Here is a 19,377-nt window from a genome sequence, read left to right as displayed (position 1 = left end):
TTAGATATTAATAGCACAAGTGGATTTGTAAAATTACCTAAGGTGAACATTTGAGCTCAATCAAAATAAAAAATTCTGTAAAAATGCAAGCTTTATGTCTTCATAAATTCACCCTCCCCCTTGTGGTATGAGTTGGTATGTTTTAGGGTTTGAGAAAAAAATACAATTGATGGTCACTCATAAGACACCAGTCCTGTTAGAAAATAACGTGTCAATGTGACTGTACCATATCACCTAACACGAATTCCAATATGATGAAATCTGAAGTGCTTTCTTGACCAGATTCTATTTCAGAGCACTACATAAGAGAAAAATCATGTAATGAGATCCTCCTCAGTATCCCAGGGTGACTGGCTGGTGACAGGATCCAGTCAAACAAATTAGATTGGAGCCAGGCGATGAATTCAGTGACTACAGCCAGCTGGCATCAGCCACCCTGCCAGATGGTCAGCTCCACAGCACCTACCATGACCAGCAGCAATGGGGCACTGTGTTTCAGTGGCCACTGGAGGCCAAAACAGAGCACTTGATCGGTCATTTCCAGGATTCATCTCTACTGCCATCAACCAGAAATAGTCCCCACAGCCCCATAAGCATTGAGCTACAACACTGTACTATATAAATGTCAATGCATGTTGAATATAGTAATCGTTTTGATCAAGCAACACTGGTTTTATGACAGTAAATGCTCCAGAAAAGCCACCCATTATTTTGAGAATGGAATTGTAGGGTTGATGTTCTTGGGCTGAATAGTTACCATAGGCAACTTTACAAGTTCAAGATAATACCCTAAGAGTGGCACAGGTTAGAGCAGAATGATACATCTGATCCAAGACCATGAATAACAGCACAAAAAGCATTTACACTCTGCATTTTAATTCTCTCTCTGTAAGAGAGCTGGTTTCCAAAAAAACAAAAACATTTTACAGTTAAAAAAGCAAACAGTAATTCTGTACAACCAGGGTCAGGTCATTGTAGTACCCTGGGAAGTAGCAGGGGTGTCACAGAGCAACACCATGGGTTACATAAACCGTTCTACACAGCCCCTTTAAAGTGCTTCTGTAGCACGTCAGCGGTTTCAAAAACATATCTCTGAATTTCTCCAGTGCTGCAAAGCTTTAAAAGACAGTAAAAACTTCCTGATAAAAAAATGAAGAAACTACGAAAATGATCAGAGTAGTAACAATATAATATCAGAGTTGTTACTCTTGGTAGCGTGGGATGAGGTAAGATTTCCCATCACCCTGACTGACACAACATGAGAGGAATGACCTTTGGCTTGGCAAAGTATCAAAACACTCCCACACACACATACATACAATATAGACTGTTAGTCTCACATACAGTAAGTAGACACCCACTAAAGGACAGACTGCTCGGCAGCCTGGAAAAGCAGCCCAGTGGGCCTATATGAAGCTCAGTGGGCCCAGTTCGGTTGTATTAGTTGAGCCAGGTGGTGTTGAGCTGAGTCTGGTTCTTGATGCTGGTGTCCATCTTGAGCACCTCTCTGATGGCCATGGTGGCGTAGGTAGAGGGAGGCAGGGAGAACTCCATCCTCAGAGCCCTGTACTTCCCCTCTGGTGGGTGGAGGAGAGAAAGAGTTAGGAGAAACACACTACCAAGAGCCTTTTTCAATTTAATGGAGTAGATACAAGGTGAGTGGAAAAGTACCACATATTGATTAAATCACAGCAACAGGATGAAACTAGAACATACCTTTGTTGAAGACTGGGGGAGGTTGGTCCTCTAGTTTCTCCACATCAGTGTGGACCAGGGAGACACGAGGGTCCTCATAGTTAATCACCTCCCTATAGAAGGAGAGATGATACAAGAAACACAACTCAGGAATGTAGAGGAGGAAATATTATACAAGGCAATCACATTATCATGCGCAAGGTAAAAAGGAAGCAATCCTCAGGTCCTTTTTATGCATTTAGAATGTGTAACAAAAACTTCAACACTATTCCTTTGCTTTTTCCTATAGTTAGCCAAGACTGAAAGTAGTTGTATTAATTGATACTGAGGGGATAGCGAGTGTTACAGACCAGCTGACGTCACTGGGTTTGATGAGGATGCGTCGGTAGGCCCCGGCCAGAGAGTAGTCCCTCACCCTGTGTCGCATGTTGTCAATGTCCAGGTTATCTGCACTCAGCATCTCCCTGTAGCCCTTACCCACTGTTACAGAACAGGAGGAAAAGACACAATCACATCTGAAACACACACTCCAACCACATATCTGAATAGAATAGAACAGTAAAACAGAATAGAATACTCCAGAGATCTTTTTTTACATTTTATTAAACTAGGCAAGTCAGTTAAGAACAAATTCATGTTTACCATGACGGCCTACCAGGCCAAACCCTAACGACGCTGGGCCAATTGTGCACCGCCCTACAGGACCCCCAATCACAGCCCGTTGTGATACAGCCTGGAATCGAACCAGGGTCTGTAGTGACACCTCTAGCACTGAGATGCAATGCCTTACACCGCTGCGCCACTCAGGAGATATCATTTTTCAGGGATTGAAATTCTTCTTCACCTCTGCTTATAACATCCCAGACAACAGGAGAAGACTTTGCCCTGACATGAAACTAGTTCATGTCAGGGAAAACAAGCCAAATGAAACTAGTTCATGTCAGGGCAAACAAGCCAAATGAAACTATTTCATGTCAGGGCAAACAAGCCAAATGAAACTAGTTCATGTCAGGGCAAACAAGCCAAATGAAACTAGTTCATGTCAGGGCAAACAAGCCAAATGAAACTAGTTCATGTCAGGGCAAACAAGCCAAATGAAACTAGTTCATGTCAGGGCAAACAAGCCAAATGAAACTAGTTAATGTCAGGGCAAACAAGCCAAATGAAACTAGTTCATGTCAGGGCAAACAAGCCAAATGAAACTAGTTCATGTCAGGGCAAACAAGCCAAATGAAACTAGTTCATGTCAGGGCAAACAAGCCAAATGAAACTAGTTCAAACCGGACAAACCATTCAGTAAGGTAAAGGAATGGTAAAAAAAACAAAAGTCAATTAAGGAGATTGTTTCCGATTATGGGAGAGGGGAGAGCTTAAGGGAGGAATAGAGACATGGTGGGAGGATGCAGGGCTCTCTTACCGTGGTGAGTGGGGTAGATGACGTCAAACCCTGGTAGGGGCATCACCACGTCTTGGATAGAGTGGGTCTCGGCCTCTGCTGCGGACAGCACGAATGCAGTGCCTGGAGATAAGAGGGTGAATGGCAGTGGTAGAAAAAGTACCCAATTGTCATACTTGAGTAAAAGTAAAGATACCTTAATAGAAAATAACTCAAGTAAAAGTGAAAGTCACCCAGGAAAATACTACTTGCGTAATATTTTTTGGGGCGCTACACGTGCAACACAGCATTCCTAACCTAGCCCACAATGTCTGCTGTGTGGATCGAGCAGTCAACAAGTCGAGCAGTCATTTGAAAGAGTAAGACAATTTCAATGACACAACTCAAAGGCGAAATCCATTAACGCCAAGATAATGGATTCATTGCCCTGGACAATCAACCGTTCTCTGTCGTGGGTGATGTTGGATTTCGCCAACTGGTTGAGCACCGGTACACACTACCAAGTGTGCTATTTTTCAGATGTTGCCCTACCGGAGTTACATAGTAATAGCATCACTGCTATTAGCTTCATGATATACAAACTATAGGTCTTTGCATGTCAAAAAATATACAGTAGCACTGTCAAAGTTGTATAAAAAAGTAGGCAAATAAGCAAACACCGGACACGAACGATGTGTTCACAATACCGCGTTAGTAATAAGGCAGAATTTGTTCGACCGCAACTTCTGGAGTAGCTAGCTTTAGCTTGGTACCACCAATACATTCAGCCTGAAAACAATGACCAGTAGAAACTGCAGTAATTTTCATTATTCTTAGCAATGATTTAGGAATCCTTGTGTGTAAGTGTTAGTTAGGTTGCCACTTGTTGTCCACCTATTGAAATTGAACTTCAGTTTATGAAAATAGAGAGCTAGCCAGGTACTTAACCCTGTTGCCCAAAGCTAACGTTATAAGCAGCCAGCTAACTTCACCTGGCTAGTGAGGCTCGACCTCACAGGGTTGTGTTGTGAAGCTATAAGGATTAGGCACAAGTGGAATTTGCGGTTTGCCTTCAAAATAAAAGTATGTCATTAACAGTGACGCAAATAAATACAAATATTACAATTATGTCATACTTTTATTTTGAAGGCTAACCTCAAAGTCCACTATTGTTGCTAATGCTTATTGTGGCTAGATTCACATAGATGGGTCCGACCACCATTAATCAAATAAGTGTTTTTTAAATTAGGGTTATTTTAGATGACACCTAGCTAGCTAACTATAGCTACTGAAACAGATTGTCATTTTGCTGTTTTTGGAGAAGAACATTGTTTGCATCCATGAGTTTGCTAGCTTTTTTATGACCAGCACTGTAGATGCGAGACAACTTTACCAGCATCATAGCATACGTATCGATGAATTGTTGTGACATAAGAAATACGATTGATGGTGTAATCAATGTGTAACAGCTACGTAAAAGATTTATGAACGCGTTAAATTATTGTGTGACGTGCAGTCATATTCAGGTCCTGATTGGTCAACAAGGTTATTTGACACGTCAAATAGTGTAGTGTTATCTTTGACACGCAACGGCATTCCACAGAAATCCTGGTTGAGAATGAAACAACTGAACAACGAAACAGTGAAGTAAAAGTTGTCCAAAATATAAATAGTAGAGTAAAGTACAGATACCGCAAAAAAACGACTTAAGTAGTACTTTAAAGTATTTTTACTAAAGACCTTTACACCACTGGGAATAGGATGATGTCTACATCACTTGGTTTGAGACCCTACATAAAATGAGCACTTTAACTCAGCCCAGCTCAGCGGGTGGTCTGAACCCCTTTGTTAGACATGAAGTATTACACTTTAGAGCCATCTGTGAGACAGGCACTCTGGGCCGTGTGCTCCATTACTTCTCTACAGAACATTTATTCAAGAATTCCAAACCACACGCGCTGGTGAATCAGAGATACACCCACAAAACATAAACAGATAGGACCCACCTCCCCTGAGCACGAGGTCTCCCTCCACAGCCTTCAGTCCGAAGGCCTCAATGCGTCTGCTGACCATGGTGTTCCACATAAAGCTCTGGTAGCTGTGGATGTACATCAGCCGGTTGTTACGAGGGATCTAGAAGACAAGAGGAGGGCCAACACAGGGAGTTGCCTCAGCTATAATAAACCAGATGAAAACATACTTTAAAAAAAGGTGCACCAAGCAGAAACTCCTCCGCCATTTCCTGGTTGCTACAATTTGAAGAGTTTGCATAATTTCAGTTTGTGACAAAACAAGCAAGTATAGTGTAGAGAATCATTGTACCATCTAAACCACTGTGAAATATATTTTCCATGACCAAAAATATAGCATTTTCAACTGGTGGGCAAAACAGAAGGTAAAAGACGCACAAACAAAACATAATAGGAAGCATAAAAATAGCGCACATAGAACACATCTACCGCTTCTTTGACTTGCTTTCAATGAGAATGGCAGATCTATAATGCACATTTCTATGTAAATTTGGTCAGGCCGCTCATAAAGTGACATATAACAGCTTTAATAAGTCAAACAACAGTGGACCTGTGTGGCTACATTTGTTTCTCACCTTTAACAACGTAGTCCATTGGAACAACTTGAGGATAAATAAAATGTACCTGATGTCTGATATTGCCATTTGGCAAGTGTGCGTGAGTACACCCACTGCTTCCTGACCAGTTATAAAATGTGTGTCTGCCAGTTAGATTGTACCAGTAAAAGCGGACTCAGCTCACCATGGCGAAGGCAGTGATGATGTTCTTCTTGCCATACATGGAGAGACCTCGGAGCAGCTGTCCCTCCACACAGCGTTTAACAGGCAGCTTCTTTAGAGCTGCTTCTGGGTCCTGGGACTGGGCCCACTCCTCACGGCACTTCACCAGATAACCTTTCTCCGCTTGGCAGAGAGAGCGAGAGCAGTAAATCAATACATCATATTCTATTAAAACATCCTTTTTACATCTGCAGTTGTCACAAAGGCCACGCTGTGGCAGAAACCGTTCGATATAAAGACAAATGAAAGCCAGTAAATGTTTTACCTCCAGGGCGAGGCTTCAGGATCAGATCTATCACTTCCTTCCAGTTGTCTTGCAAGATGGCCCTGGTCCAAACAGAGGGACAACAACAACAGTCAATCATCCATCCCCTGCCAACCCTGTACACCCATGGGCCGGTTACCCTATGCACCAAGGGGGTCATGTTTTTACCTGCCGACCCCATACCCAAATGTGTGAGAGTCCCGTGTCCTTACTTGCCAACTTGGTGTGTGGGCACGGCGGTGGTGCCAAAGCGCTGCATGCCGTAGTAGTTGATGAAGCCCGTCTCTCTAAGGGAGGACATGGCCTGCTGGACCTGCTCCTCTGTCCCTGTGATGTTCCTGTGTGGGAGGTAACCAGCCGGGAACAAATAGCAACGTGTAGATCAGATTAAAAGTTGCTGCGCTATTTTAATTGTTCAATGAATCAAATCAGGATTGGAGAGTAGTTTTGAGTTACAAAGTTCAAGCAAAGAGATTACACACATCGACATGTGCAGCTAGTATCCACTGACCTGATGACCACAGTGAAGTGATTGCCCTGTAGTTCTCCCAGCTTCAGAGGGTGTTTCTTGTAGCAGAAGTTTCCCAGTTTAAAGTTATTGAGGCACTTGTTGAGGTGAGACAGTCTTTCTGCTGTGATCCTGAAGGGACAGAGAACATAGGTTAAGTAAGTACATAATTACAAGTATTTGCTGATAGTGGCAAGCCACCACTCACTTGAGAACTGCAATCTCCTGCACAGTGATGGCTCTCTTGTCCTTGGTCCCCATGTAGGAGAAGACATTGGGCCTCATCCTGGGAAATAACAGACACAAAGTCAGGAGTTGTACAGTTTAGTAGAAGTTTTGCTTACATATTGTGGGGAAAATGCTATGAGAAACTGTGTGTGTTTTCTACCTGAGGAACTTGGAGAGCACGTTGATGGCCTCCATGGTGTCTCTGTTCTCCTTGTAGAGGACGAAGTGGCAGAAGGCCCCGCGGCTCTTAGGCCAGGAGTGTTTCCTGGGGGCTGGCCAGGGAGACAGGAGGACAGGAGTGAGTTGTGGAGATAAAGGCAGAGTATCAGACAGACCGCATCTGTCAGAGAATACACCCGCATCAGTAGGCAGGGCTTTGGTATGCTTTTCAAATGACTATCTTCCTCCTTTATCCTTTTGTGCGGAGGCAGCTCTGTTAAGGAGCCCAACACAGACAGCAGCAACCACTTATTTAACAACTGTTTTATGCCACGAGCATCCTGCATATATGTCCCAAGACGGACGCCTCAGTAATTTAAATGCTGCCCTCAAACACTCATTCCCCATTGCTCTAAACTAACCAACTGGGGTTCTTCTTCCTTAGCCTACACCCTGAAATTGGTAATGACTATTTACCATAGGCTGAAAACAGTAGCCATATTGAACAAGCAGGATAATCAGAGTGGTTTTATTATTTATTATGTGCAGCGTTTTTTCTGGATCATAACGGGGCTTAGGTGGTGGGCGTGGCTAAAGTTGACCAAATATTTTAGAGCCCCTCCCTTTTGGTCAGTGACAAAATGGAGCTGTTTTGAAGCTAGTTTCCTGCAATTCTACACACCTTGCCATTGCTTGTGCTATCCAAGTGACTCAAACATAAAATCAATGAGGGCCACACGTCATGACAAAAATACATTTGGGGAATTTTAGGTTCTCCCTGACTGTCAAGCTTTTACTTTGGTGATATATATTTTTTGAGAATGAACTGTCCATTATCTTTTCAACATACTTTATATCTGTACACTTTTAAATTCTGTTTGGACATAGGCGGCCCAACAACAAAAACACTCAAGCGGCCCGCCCAATTATTTTCTATGTAGAAAAAAAACTGTTGTCTATTTCTAACTACCAACATTTCAAAAAAAAAAAATACCAGACAACACGCGTTCAAACACACAAGTCGGTTTGGTCAAATCCAGCAATTCCCAAAAGAGCGATGACGTCATGCCAGACAATGAGCTGCCATTTAAATCAGTTGAGGTTAATCCAACATTTGTTACGGACTGGGGTCTCCTGAAACCTGAGCAGAGTGGACGAGAAAGTCTTACCTGCAGCTTCTTTGACCTCTGTCCACCCAGAGAAGAGCAAAAGGAATAGGATATAAACGATAAAAGAATGTTACTAAAAGACGGTCGTGGACCGCTAGACAGACAGACCGGCAGGGGTGGCGAGGTCAGCATGCAGGGTTGGAATGCCGTTGTGTCTAAACCGTTCTGTGCAGCACGAGTGTTCCGTGGGCATGACAGAGTAGCCATTATTTGATGACTACCATGTTGTGCTCTTTTTGAATAGGCCACTACATTTACAGGAAATGATTCATGTGAAAAACGGTGACGTCTTAAATGATCTTAACAAGCCTAGGGACTTGATTCAGAGGCAAAATATGCCAGTCCACGTCGAGAGAGAGACTGCTGATTTGTTGGGGTGACTTCTAACGTCTAAAAGTTCACAGAAACCTGGATAGAAATCAAGATCCATGTGATCTCTCTCAGTCCATGGGACTGGTCGGGATCTTTAGTCTGGATCTTTAGTCAGCATCATCATGCAGGTGTGTTGACCTCACACATGCACCTGTTCATTCATGCACCCTACATATAATCCCATAGCCAACCCAGTAGCTACTCAGCTTAGAGAGAACCCCATGCAATCAGAGACATGAGGCCGAGCTGAACAAGGGCATGCAGCACCACCCTTTTCCAAACATTCAATCATAACTTTCCCCATTCTGAAATGTAAACTCTTTGTTGAAGTAAGAGAACGTGAAAGCGACTTGATTCGGTTCTATGATCGATGTTACAGAGATTTCACCCAGCAATAGGAAATAAACCAGAGAGACAACCCAGAAAATCTCCAATTCTCTCCTGTACCTGCGAGGGCTTTCTGTCCAGCTGCGTGGTAGGCCACGATGAACTTCTTTCCCTCCCGCTCCTCTGTCTTGGTCTCCAGTCCAGGGTACAGGGTCTTCACAGCCTTGTGGACCAGGGTCCGCTTCTCTTTTGTGTCATCAGCTACCTGTGTGCGTGTAATAAAAACTTAATTGATCTCTAAAGTTTGCCTTTTTAGGACCGTGGTCAAATGTAAACTTAACATCTTAACTAGAATGATACAATGTGCAATGAAAATAAACTTTCAGTGTGCTTGGTGGAAACGGTGCATGCACTCACCTCTATAGAGACATTACCCTCTTTGTTCTTGAAGAGTTGTAGCTGCTCCAGCTGCTGATTCTGCTCCTCTGTGAAAACCTGGGACTCTGGCTGCTCTACTGGGGCCTCCTATTGCAAGACAAGTCCAACATCAGAGTTTAACTTCGGCAATGACCTATAGATTATATTTCACTCTAAACTGCAAGACTAAAGAAATGTATACGGATTCATTGTTAGCTCACCTCAGCCTCCTCAGGAACAGAGAGATCATCCAACCGCACAGTCTTGCCTTCTTTGTTGATCTCGTGCACCACAAAGTCAGAGTACCTTAACACAGACAGAGCAAGAGCTGATCTCAGTCATAGCGAAACACACACAGCAACACATACGCCATGTTCAGATCGCACTTCAGGAGGGTGGGAGTCAGGACTAACCTCTCCTTGAGAATGCCTGAGAACCCCTGGTGTTCACTGACAAACTTCAGAATCCCCACATCCAACTCTGTGAGGCCATGCTTCATCATCTCTGCAAAGGCCTCTCCTGACCCCAACCCTTCCCCTTCTCCATCCTCGTCCAATGGCTCCGTCTCTTCCCCCTCTGGCTCTTCTCCCTCATCCTGGGACAGCTTGTGAGAGGGCCCTCCGTTCTTCTCCTCCTTCTGGACTCTGGGTCTCTTGGTGCTGTGGTCAACCTCCTCCTCCTCCTCCAAAGCAAGGCATGCTCTCTTCTCCCCCCCAGGGGCAGGGACCAGCATGGGCTCTGCATCGGCCATAGGGATCAAGCTGAGGGGCAAGAGAAGACATCGTATTCACTCAGCATGTCATTGTTAACATCCACACCACTACTACAAACACCTACTCTTATAGAATTAATGGAGAAGCTCACTTTACTTGAACCAAATCTGTATTTTGGACATCAATGGCATGTTATAGAAGTGCCCAGACACATTCTTTGCAATCTCACTTATTTTGGAGAAACTAGCCCCACCAGCAATATACTTCCTCAGGCTCGTTCAGCAGTTGCAGGGGCACAGATAAAACATGAACAAATGGCTCCGAAAAGACCCAAATATGTCCTTTTAGAAACGGTAACACTCACTATAGTGACGCAGGTCTTTAGATGTACACATGAAATGGTGTCATTCAAGAAATGTATCCTCAACGTTAAATTCAGTTTTGTGCGACTCGAGCGACACTTCTCAGTGTAGTCCAAGATCCTGTTTCGTGTGCGCATGCGCGGGCAACACTGAGAAGCAGCACAGCTGGATAGGGGAACCTGCTTGAGTCGCACAAAACGGTATATAAAGTCACGGATAAATTTCAGAATGGTGTTGTCACGATACCAGAAATTTGACTTCGATACCAGGTTTAGTATGGCAATACTCTATACCATCCAGATACTCTATATCAAAACAATAACACTACTGCTCTGTTCAATCGTTGGGCATATTTTGAGTTCAATATCACCCCACTAAAAAAAGAAATAATAATAATTTAAAGAAAAACGATCATACAATCAATTTGACTTTGTTTTTACAAATCTAACTGCATAACAATGTAATGGTAATAATTTTCTGAATGGTAAATCTCTATTGATAAACTGGATAAATCAAGATGTAACCTCGGGCTAGCCACAATACAGGTAAATGCATATTCAATAGAAGTGTGCATGCATTGAGTTATTGAGTTTAATCAATTGGGGAGGGGGCAAAATGTGACACCAATCAGGCCCCCCCGAGGACTGGAGTTGCCCATTCCTGCAATAGATCATCTTTGGGAGAGATGAGAGAGAGACCGAATAAGTTCATTAATTAAGTTTTGGATGACAATCAGCTTTGAAATCAGCATATTTTGCATGATGGTTTGCATATTATCACAAACAAAGTAGTAGGTTAGTGAATTAATGTCAGTTTTAGCTGTCAGCTAGCAAGGAAAGGTAGCCTATAATAGCTGGAATCTACCTGTATCTTGCATTGTGAAGTGTTCTAGCCTGTGTGGACATTGTTTTGCGAACAGTAAATAACAGTTGCAACATTTCTACATAACGTGCCGCATTATTCAAGTGTGTTACTTGTGAGCAGCATGAATGGGGAGCTAACATGATGCAGCCCATAATCCCAGTGGAGGCTAGCAGTGAGTAAGTGGAGCAGGCAGGGGGAGCGCTATAATAAGGGGTCGGGGGCACTGATAGTCAGGCGCTCGATCCATGAGACACATTTGACAGAAGTACCGAAAGTAACAAAAATTCTAGTACCGAACCGTATTTCATGTTCTAGTATCCAAAAGGTACCAAAGTTACAGTATACTGTGCAACACTAGTTAGGAATAACAATTTAATATGTACAACATCTAAAGACCTTCATCACTATACTGTACATCACTATATGGGCAGCAAGTAGCCTAGTGATTAGAGCATTGGGCCAGTAACCAAAAGGTCACTAGATCGAATCCCTGAGCTGACAAGGTAAAAATCTGTCGTTCTGCCCCTGAACAAGGCAGTTAACCCACTGTTCCTAGGCCGTCATTGTAAATAAGAAATTGTTCTCAACTGACTTGCCTAGTTAAATAAAGGTTAAATAAAAAATCAAATGAATAAATACTGAAAGCATTGCTGTTTCTAAAAGGGTGTATTTGGAACCTTGGTCCACGTTATCTGTGCCCCTGCTGCTGAACGAGCATGCGGAAGTATACAGCTGGTAGTGTACATTTCTCAAAAACAATTGAGATTGCAAAAAAAAGTATCAGGGGACTTCTATAACATGCCATTTACATCCAAAATACAGATTTGGTTCAAATAAAGTGAAAACTTCTCTTTTAATATAATGGGAGAGTTGTGCTGAACACTTGACTTACAGATTGCTGATAGGGACCTTAAAGAAAAAGCTGTGTATCTGGCAGACACCTGGTGCTCGGATGTCAGGAGTTCGTAGATGGGGTGTATGGTACCTCAAAGCAACCCAAAGAGAATTCCTGATGGACCTATGGATGTAAACAAGGCATTTTTTTAATATATATTTTTTTACAAAGCATGTCACTCCAACCAAATATTATGTGAACACTAGCCTCTAGCAAGGTACTGGATTGGGCACTCCCCTTTCCGAGTTTGGGAAACCCTGCCTTCCACGTTTTTCAAATGGTCGTTCAGAACAGCACCGGTTCCGTTTAATTGAACGCTCTAATGCGTTTTTTTCGCACTGGACGCAGCCCAGTTGTAGGTGATTCACTAATTAATCAGTAACGCAAAAACACACGGGCCCTTTTCTTGCGCACCGCCCCTCATATCCTGCACCCTCCAGACCACCGTAACGTAAATAAATAATTGCATAGTGCACTATTTATCTAGTAGTATGATGATAGCCTGATTGGCAGGATGATTATGTAACTAACTACTGTAGCGTCATTGTAAACACGACATGATCAATTATTCTGTTTAGTTATAGCGAATGCATCTTCCTTTCTGAAACGGTGTAGCAACAACGTTTCACACTGTGGCTATGCTATTACATTGTTGGTACCCAGTTCCATCCAACTGGCAGATGGTTTGGAAACCTGTTTAATTTCATGGATGCATGCCTCTGTTGTGAAGTTATCTTCAACTGACTAATTAGCTACTAGCTAGCTAGCCTGCTAACGATAGCTCATGTCAAGTAGAATAATGACTAGTCAAATGCGCACACAAATGCTTAGCCAGGGCAAAGCTATGCATAGTTACATGAATGCAATGTGGAAATACTGACATGAATTGTTTCTATTGCAAAATCGGATTTACCTGCTCGTACAGGGGTTTAGTAGAGAGCGCACAATAAAGTACGCCAGGTTTCCTACCCACGTGTATTTGACTCCGGAAATAGTCACTCCTTGAAACCCGCCCATATCAAACACTCATTGCCTCAAGGGTCTGTCAATCACAAAGCTCCAGGCTATTAGGGTTACTTTGGCCACACACCACGGTGTTACAATGTAGAAATATATTTGATATATGATTTAGCAGCTTCCTCTTAGTGTTCAATGACGATACATCCTCCCTCATACATTATAATTTGAATAGCCTAGTATTAATCTAGGCCTCTAATAAGAACATGTAGGTTAACCAATCCCAGATAGGTCTATTCTCATTCAACATTTATTTGAGAAATAGGCCTATTTGTAGGAAAATTGTTGTTCAGGGTCAGGGATAGGGATGCTTGTGATCCAGGGTGAGATAATAACGGATTATGTTTGCCATATGACTCACCATGGCTACGGATTATGGGGTGCCACAACAGATTAATTTCCAAACCCATTCACCTAACCAGCTAGGCCTATCTGACCATATCTGGGTCCCTCCAGTAGCCTAGCCTTAACAGTTCTCCAAATTGGTAAGATCCTTTAAGATGGCAACTCGGACAGAAAAGTAAACCAACGCGTCAATAAATGTTTTTATTTATTTATTTATTGCACCTTTATTTAACCAGGTAGGCAAGTTGAGAACAAGTTCTCATTTACAATTGCGACCTGGCCAAGATAAAGCAAAGCAGTTCGACACATACAACGACACAGAGTTACACATGGAGTAAAACAAACATACAGTCAATAAAACAGTATAAACAAGTCTATATACGATGTGAGCAAATGAGGTGAGATAAGGGAGGTAGAGGCAAAAAAAAGGCCATGGTGGCAAAGTAAATACAATATAGCAAGTAAAACACTGGAATGGTAGATTTGCAGTGGAAGAATGTGCAAAGTAGAAATAAAAATAATGGGGTGCAAAGGAGCAAAATAAATAAAATAAATACAGTAGGGAAAGAGGTAGTTGTTTGGCCTAAATTATAGGTGGGCTATGTACAGGTGCAGTAATCTGTGAGCTGCTCTGACAGTTGGTGCTGAAAGCTAGTGAGGGAGATAAGTGTTTCCAGTTTCAGAGATGTTTGTAGTTCGTCTTGCAAAAATATAAAAAAAAATGTCTTGCAAAAATATACAATATGGTGGATAATTTAGCTGGAGTCTTTTCCTTGCTCATAATATGACCCAGTTAGCCTATAGGCCTAATAACTAATAATGCTTTGGGGTGGTGATAAATATGGAGGCAAGCAGAGGGAATCCTTTCAAATTCATGACATCAGAGACAATACATTGGGATAGTCTAATAATGTAGACGGGAGTCAGTCTTTCTGGTTTTAGTTCTTTGGGGGCTCCTTTTTGCACTCACCTCACCTGCCAGTTGTGCGCGGCCATGAGGCATAGAGCTCCAGTGCCTGAGCGCGCCTCCTCCTCCTAACGACAGAGGGAGTGCGCGTTCTCTGGAGGGAAGGCTGGATAGCGAGAGATCCCGGCTGCTGGCGCTGAGCTGCCGCTGCTGCTGAGGGGAAGGAGGAAAACATCATGAGCTCCAGGAAAGGTATGGAAATCTATTTTATTCTTCAAATATTCTGCATCCTGGACAGCATATGTAGGTTTTGGTTAGAAGTGGTGAAATGACGCGCGTGCGGGGTTTTCAACCTTTTAGGTTTACGATGCTTGGACCGGCCAGTTATAGCTCGAGACTGATGTGTTGTTCTTTCTCCCTGTCCCCCACTCTCACTCTCTCTCCGTGCTCGGACCTCGGTCCCACCTCTGCATAAATCTATTAGTGATGGCCATCCAGGCCCGAAAGAGAAGGCCGAAGGGGAAAAAAGACAAGGCAGCCCACGGAAAGAGGTAAGCAGGGCGGCGGTCGGGGAGAGGAGTGTACTTGGATTGTTGGTTGTGCAGTGCTGTGCTGTGCTCATTTGTTGTGTTTTGTTTCAGTGATAGCGGTTATAAGGCTTTCCATACAACGTCAGCCAGCCGGCTGTCACTGTTGACAGTGTCTGGCTGAGTGGCTGGTGTGAAGGCGACATATGGGGGAGAGTCTGTTTTTGCGCACCTATGGCACAATGTACACACGCAGGCACACTGCGATGGTGCTGGCGGGAACTGGAACTCTGCCTGGCTTCTGCGGCTCGGGTCCGTCTCTTCTGGGCGGTCCAACTGTGTTGGAAGTTGTCATTGGCAACGTCTCTCGGGCCGGTGTGTGTGGTTACGTCGATGAATATCATATATCGTACCCGGAGTGGAGTGGAGTCTTGCCCATATAGGATATGAATTGCATGCTGAAGTTGTAGATCGCAATAATGACCAATGACTCTCTCTGTCTGTGTACTTGTTAAACGCTGAAGGCGTCTTGGTATCGGCTGCATCATTTGGGGCTGAGAGCCTTGACTTGGTTGGAGGTTGCAAATCAGATCTGACAGGTGTGACAGGCTTCCTTGGCCTCATTGCAGTAATGGAAGCGACGAATAAGCACCCGGAATGAATAGCGTCATCTGCTTATAGGCGCCATTTGTGAATCGCACTGGGTGTGTGGCTGCTATATGATGTAACAGTGTCTATATGGAGTGTGTATAGAGGGACTTATACTAGAGTGAATGAGATCTGTGAATTTTGGGTGTGTGAGTGCTGTATTTTGCATGGCGCATGAGCCGGTTATGACGGAGTGCAGTGTTGGTGTGCGCGCCGCGGCGCAGTGGCTCTGTAAAGTGCATGCGAATTGGTCTGGAGAGAGAGGAGCCGACTTCATGGCATGATGCTATTGGACCGACGTCACCGGTGTAGTCACTGCATCAGTTAGGTGATACCATACCAAGGTTCTGCCCACACACGCGCAGCTATGGAAGGTGCTGGAATGGTCTATCTGTTGCTTCAGATTATACCACATTATACCACATCACTCACAAACGTGTCAAATATACATTTATTTAAGCTGCGTTTTTTTTTGTTGCCATTAATTGAACGATGTTGGAAATGTCTCTTATTATCATGCAGCTAATAATGGATCTATTACAATGTATTAATTTCAGTTGATTCAACTGGGGGATATTGACATCATGTGACTTGAAATTGCTTTGAAGGAGAAATTGACAAATGCAACTGTAACATCCTCTATCTTTCTGGCCTGTACCACCGTGCCCACATGTGTGTGTGCGAGCCCACGTGTGTGTGTGCTGTTTTGTGTATGGTTAGGCCATTCAGGAGAAGTAAGTCTACCTGTCTATTGCTACAGGCAGGAGGCTCATCTCGACCTACAGTAGATTAAATTAAGTTAACTTCTTTCTATTTCGGCACATCCAACTTTTCATCCAACTTTTGCTTCTTTTATGGTGTACAGTCAGTCAGTAACTTAGTAATGTGGGCCTCCCGAGTAGCGCAGTGGTCTAAGGCAGCTGGCGGGTTAAGTGGGCATTGTGTCAAGAAGCATTGCGGCTTGGTTAAAAAGGGTAAAAGTAACAATAAAAAAACTTAGTAATGTGATCCTATCACTCTTTCACCAGCTCACGCATAAGAACACAGACTTATCTGTCTGTCTGGGGACTGAGCCTTCCTCCCTCATGTGGTACCCTTCCTGCAGGCTCATCCTGACATTACTCTCCAGCATGGCAATGCCATCACCCATACTGCTCGTTCTGTATGTGATTTCCTGCAAGACAGGAATGTCAGTGTTCTGCCACGGACAGCGAAGAGCCTGGATCTCAATCCCGTTGAGCACGTCTGGGACCTGTTGGATTGGATGAGGGCTAGGGCCATTCCCCCCAGAAATGTCTGGGAACTTGCAGGTGCCTTGGTGGAAGAGTGGGCAATTCTGGTGCAGTCCATGAGGAGGAGATGCACTTCAGTACTTAATGCAGCTGGTGGCCACACCAGATACTGACTGTTACTTCTGATTTTGACCCCCTCTTTGTTCAGGGACACATTCCATTTCTGTTAGTCACATGTCTGTGGAACTTGTTCAGTTTATGAATCTTGTTGTTGAATCTTGTTATGTTCATACAAATATTTACACATGTTAAGTTTGCTGAAAAAGAAACGCAGTTGACAGTGAGAGGACGTTTCTTTTTTTCCTGAGTTTCTGTTTGCAGTTTGTGTTTTTACATTAATTTTACTTAAATACATAATCAGGTAGATTTGTAGGTAAACACGTTGAAATGAATGATGGCTAAACCTCCAACCGTCCTAGAGTTATTGTTCTAGATTACTCAGTCATCTCAATTCAGAGTTTATTAATTCAAACACACAGCTCACAAACTCAATATATTTTAAAATAACTAAAACCAACTCAAAATTGTGTAGTAATGATAATGGACCTACATTCAAACAGTTTCTGGACTGTGTCCAGTTCACTAATAATCACCTAACTGAAAGCTAGACAGTCAGGGAGCATCAAATTCCAAAAACTAAGACTATTTTTTGGCACATTTTGTCAGCAAGGATATTTAACAAAATGTCAACCTTGTTGAAGACCGAATGCGGCCCCCGGGGAAAAATTAGTTTGGCAACCCTGCACTAGAGTTTCAATAACATTATCATAACTCTGTATGTGCCACTGCTCCCATCTTCAATCAGCTGGAGAAAGGCGAGACAACAATCAGTGCAGTTTACAATTCAATGTGTCGCAACATCATTCAAACTGCATTGGCTCATACAGGGATCTACATTACAGCAATACACAGAGAGCAGATTTATACGACCCTCACTGTTAGCACTGAAGCTGGAGTTTCTGTAGGAGTTATGATATCACTAACAACGCCCAGTGTGTGTCGTATAGATCTGCTCTCTGTGTATTGCTCTGTATGAGCCAATGCAGTCTGAATGATGTTGCTACACATTGCATTGTAAACTGCATTGATTTTTGTCTTGCCTTTCGCCAGCTGATTGAAGATGGGAGCAGCCTGGCGAACAGGACTGCGTGTGGTTCAGTAGAGTGAGGCAGCCAGGTAGCAGAATGCTCTCAGGAATTCAAACCAACATTTTCTTTCTGTAGTAGGTGGTTACTGTTGCTCCAGCTCTCAACTCCCATCAGGCCCCAAATTTGAGAGACCTTTTGCAAATATGACAAATTATTTAAGCCTAATTATGATTATAGTTTGGAGTTAAGTCAAATATATAAATGGTTATGATAGTGGTTATGATACACAACATTGCTATGTTGTGGTGGTTCTTCAATGGAAGTCAGAGGACTAGGTACAGGCGTCACGGTTGTCTGAGCTCAGACCTCAGCTGACTTAATGAATTCATTGAATTGATTCCCAGAGGGGATCACTTAGTGATGGTGAAGAGCCAATACACCAGACCAGACCTGGCTAGCTCTACTGAATGGACATAACTTACCTGGTGTTTAGATGCCCTTGTTTACCCATTTTTTGTGTGTGTATCTCAAATTCTCAATGCTAGCGATGAGGGTGGTACCATATAGGCCTTACAGAATGTCTCTGCTGGACTAGATAGCCACAGCCTAGCAGAGTACACCATGTGAGCCTCATGCACTGTAATTCAGTGGAGAGGGAGGGAGGGAATGCCTGTCCCTGGACAGCAGTGGAGAAGAGAGGGGGAGACAGCGGAGGAAGACCAGGGAGAGGGAGAGTTAAGCGGAAAGGAGAGAGGAAATGGGTGTCAGAGTAGTCTGTGCCGTATCAGACTCAGGATGACGTGCACATAGATCACACATCTGTCAATGTGTGTTCCTGTGCTTGATTGTGTGTATTCGTGTGGTTGTAGGTGCGGCCATGTTTTTCCACTGCTGAAAAATGTGTCATGAGAAGTCAAACCTGCAGGGCAACAATGTGCACCAGTTCCCCTTCTGGTCTGGAGAAACAGCTGTAACAAGGCTGTGCTTGTGTTGAATTCAGTCAGGACCATGAAGGTGCTAAAACAAAGCCCATAATCCACACACACCCACTCCATGCTTGTTTGGGTAACATGACATTTATCGTAAGCACAAGTGAGCCTAATCTAGTAGTTAAGAGCAACTCTCAGAACAATACGTTCTGATGGGTGCCACTTAACACGAATCCTTAGTCATGTCATTACGCTGCTATTAGTTAGCGTGACAGGCAGCTAGCTAACCAGCTAAACCAATAAGCCCAATACACACCATTTCAAGTAAGTAGTCATGAGAAAAGATCAGTTGCTATTACTGTTTGACGTCCGTTAGCTCACACTGATGACTCTATAACGATTGGGTAGGCAATATGAAAGCTGTATGCTAATAGTGAGGAAACATCTGTTTTGGAGTGTGCAGCAT

The 19,377-nt window shown here is 43.4% G+C and overlaps 2 protein-coding genes across 7 annotated transcripts in view; one reads left to right on the top strand and one right to left on the bottom strand.

Annotated features, from left to right (window-relative positions):
* Nucleotides 1-859: 859 nt before the first annotated feature.
* LOC139370269 (pseudouridylate synthase 7 homolog) lies at nucleotides 860-13,175 on the bottom strand. Its single transcript, XM_071109646.1, has 17 exons — nucleotides 13,072-13,175; nucleotides 12,156-12,281; nucleotides 9,738-10,085; nucleotides 9,546-9,630; nucleotides 9,325-9,432; nucleotides 9,028-9,172; nucleotides 7,041-7,152; nucleotides 6,861-6,938; nucleotides 6,656-6,784; nucleotides 6,357-6,482; nucleotides 6,145-6,206; nucleotides 5,842-6,002; nucleotides 5,077-5,203; nucleotides 3,113-3,214; nucleotides 2,046-2,175; nucleotides 1,717-1,808; nucleotides 860-1,577 (listed from the first exon to the last, which is right to left on the bottom strand). The coding sequence occupies exons 1-17, from the start codon at nucleotides 13,173-13,175 to the stop codon at nucleotides 1,441-1,443; spliced, it is 2,172 nt and encodes a 723-aa protein (XP_070965747.1). The 3' UTR covers nucleotides 860-1,440.
* A 1,427-nt stretch (nucleotides 13,176-14,602) lies between these two features.
* The window catches only part of LOC139370230 (SRSF protein kinase 2-like), a 66,913-nt gene continuing 62,138 nt past the window's right edge, over nucleotides 14,603-19,377 (top strand). For all 6 annotated transcript variants that reach the window (XM_071109634.1, XM_071109625.1, XM_071109593.1 and 3 more), the window contains exons 1-2: nucleotides 14,603-14,679; nucleotides 14,912-14,978. In XM_071109634.1, the coding sequence (XP_070965735.1) occupies nucleotides 14,664-14,679; nucleotides 14,912-14,978 (83 nt within the window). In that variant the 5' untranslated portion in view covers nucleotides 14,603-14,663. The remainder of the gene's footprint in view (nucleotides 14,680-14,911; nucleotides 14,979-19,377) is intronic.

The sequence above is a fragment of the Oncorhynchus clarkii genome, chromosome 2 (genome assembly GCF_045791955.1).
Source record: "Oncorhynchus clarkii lewisi isolate Uvic-CL-2024 chromosome 2, UVic_Ocla_1.0, whole genome shotgun sequence".
Classification (NCBI taxonomy): Eukaryota; Metazoa; Chordata; class Actinopteri; order Salmoniformes; family Salmonidae; genus Oncorhynchus; species Oncorhynchus clarkii.
The sequence above is the reverse complement of the archived record's forward strand: the minus strand, read 5'-3'. Positions and strand labels throughout refer to the sequence as shown.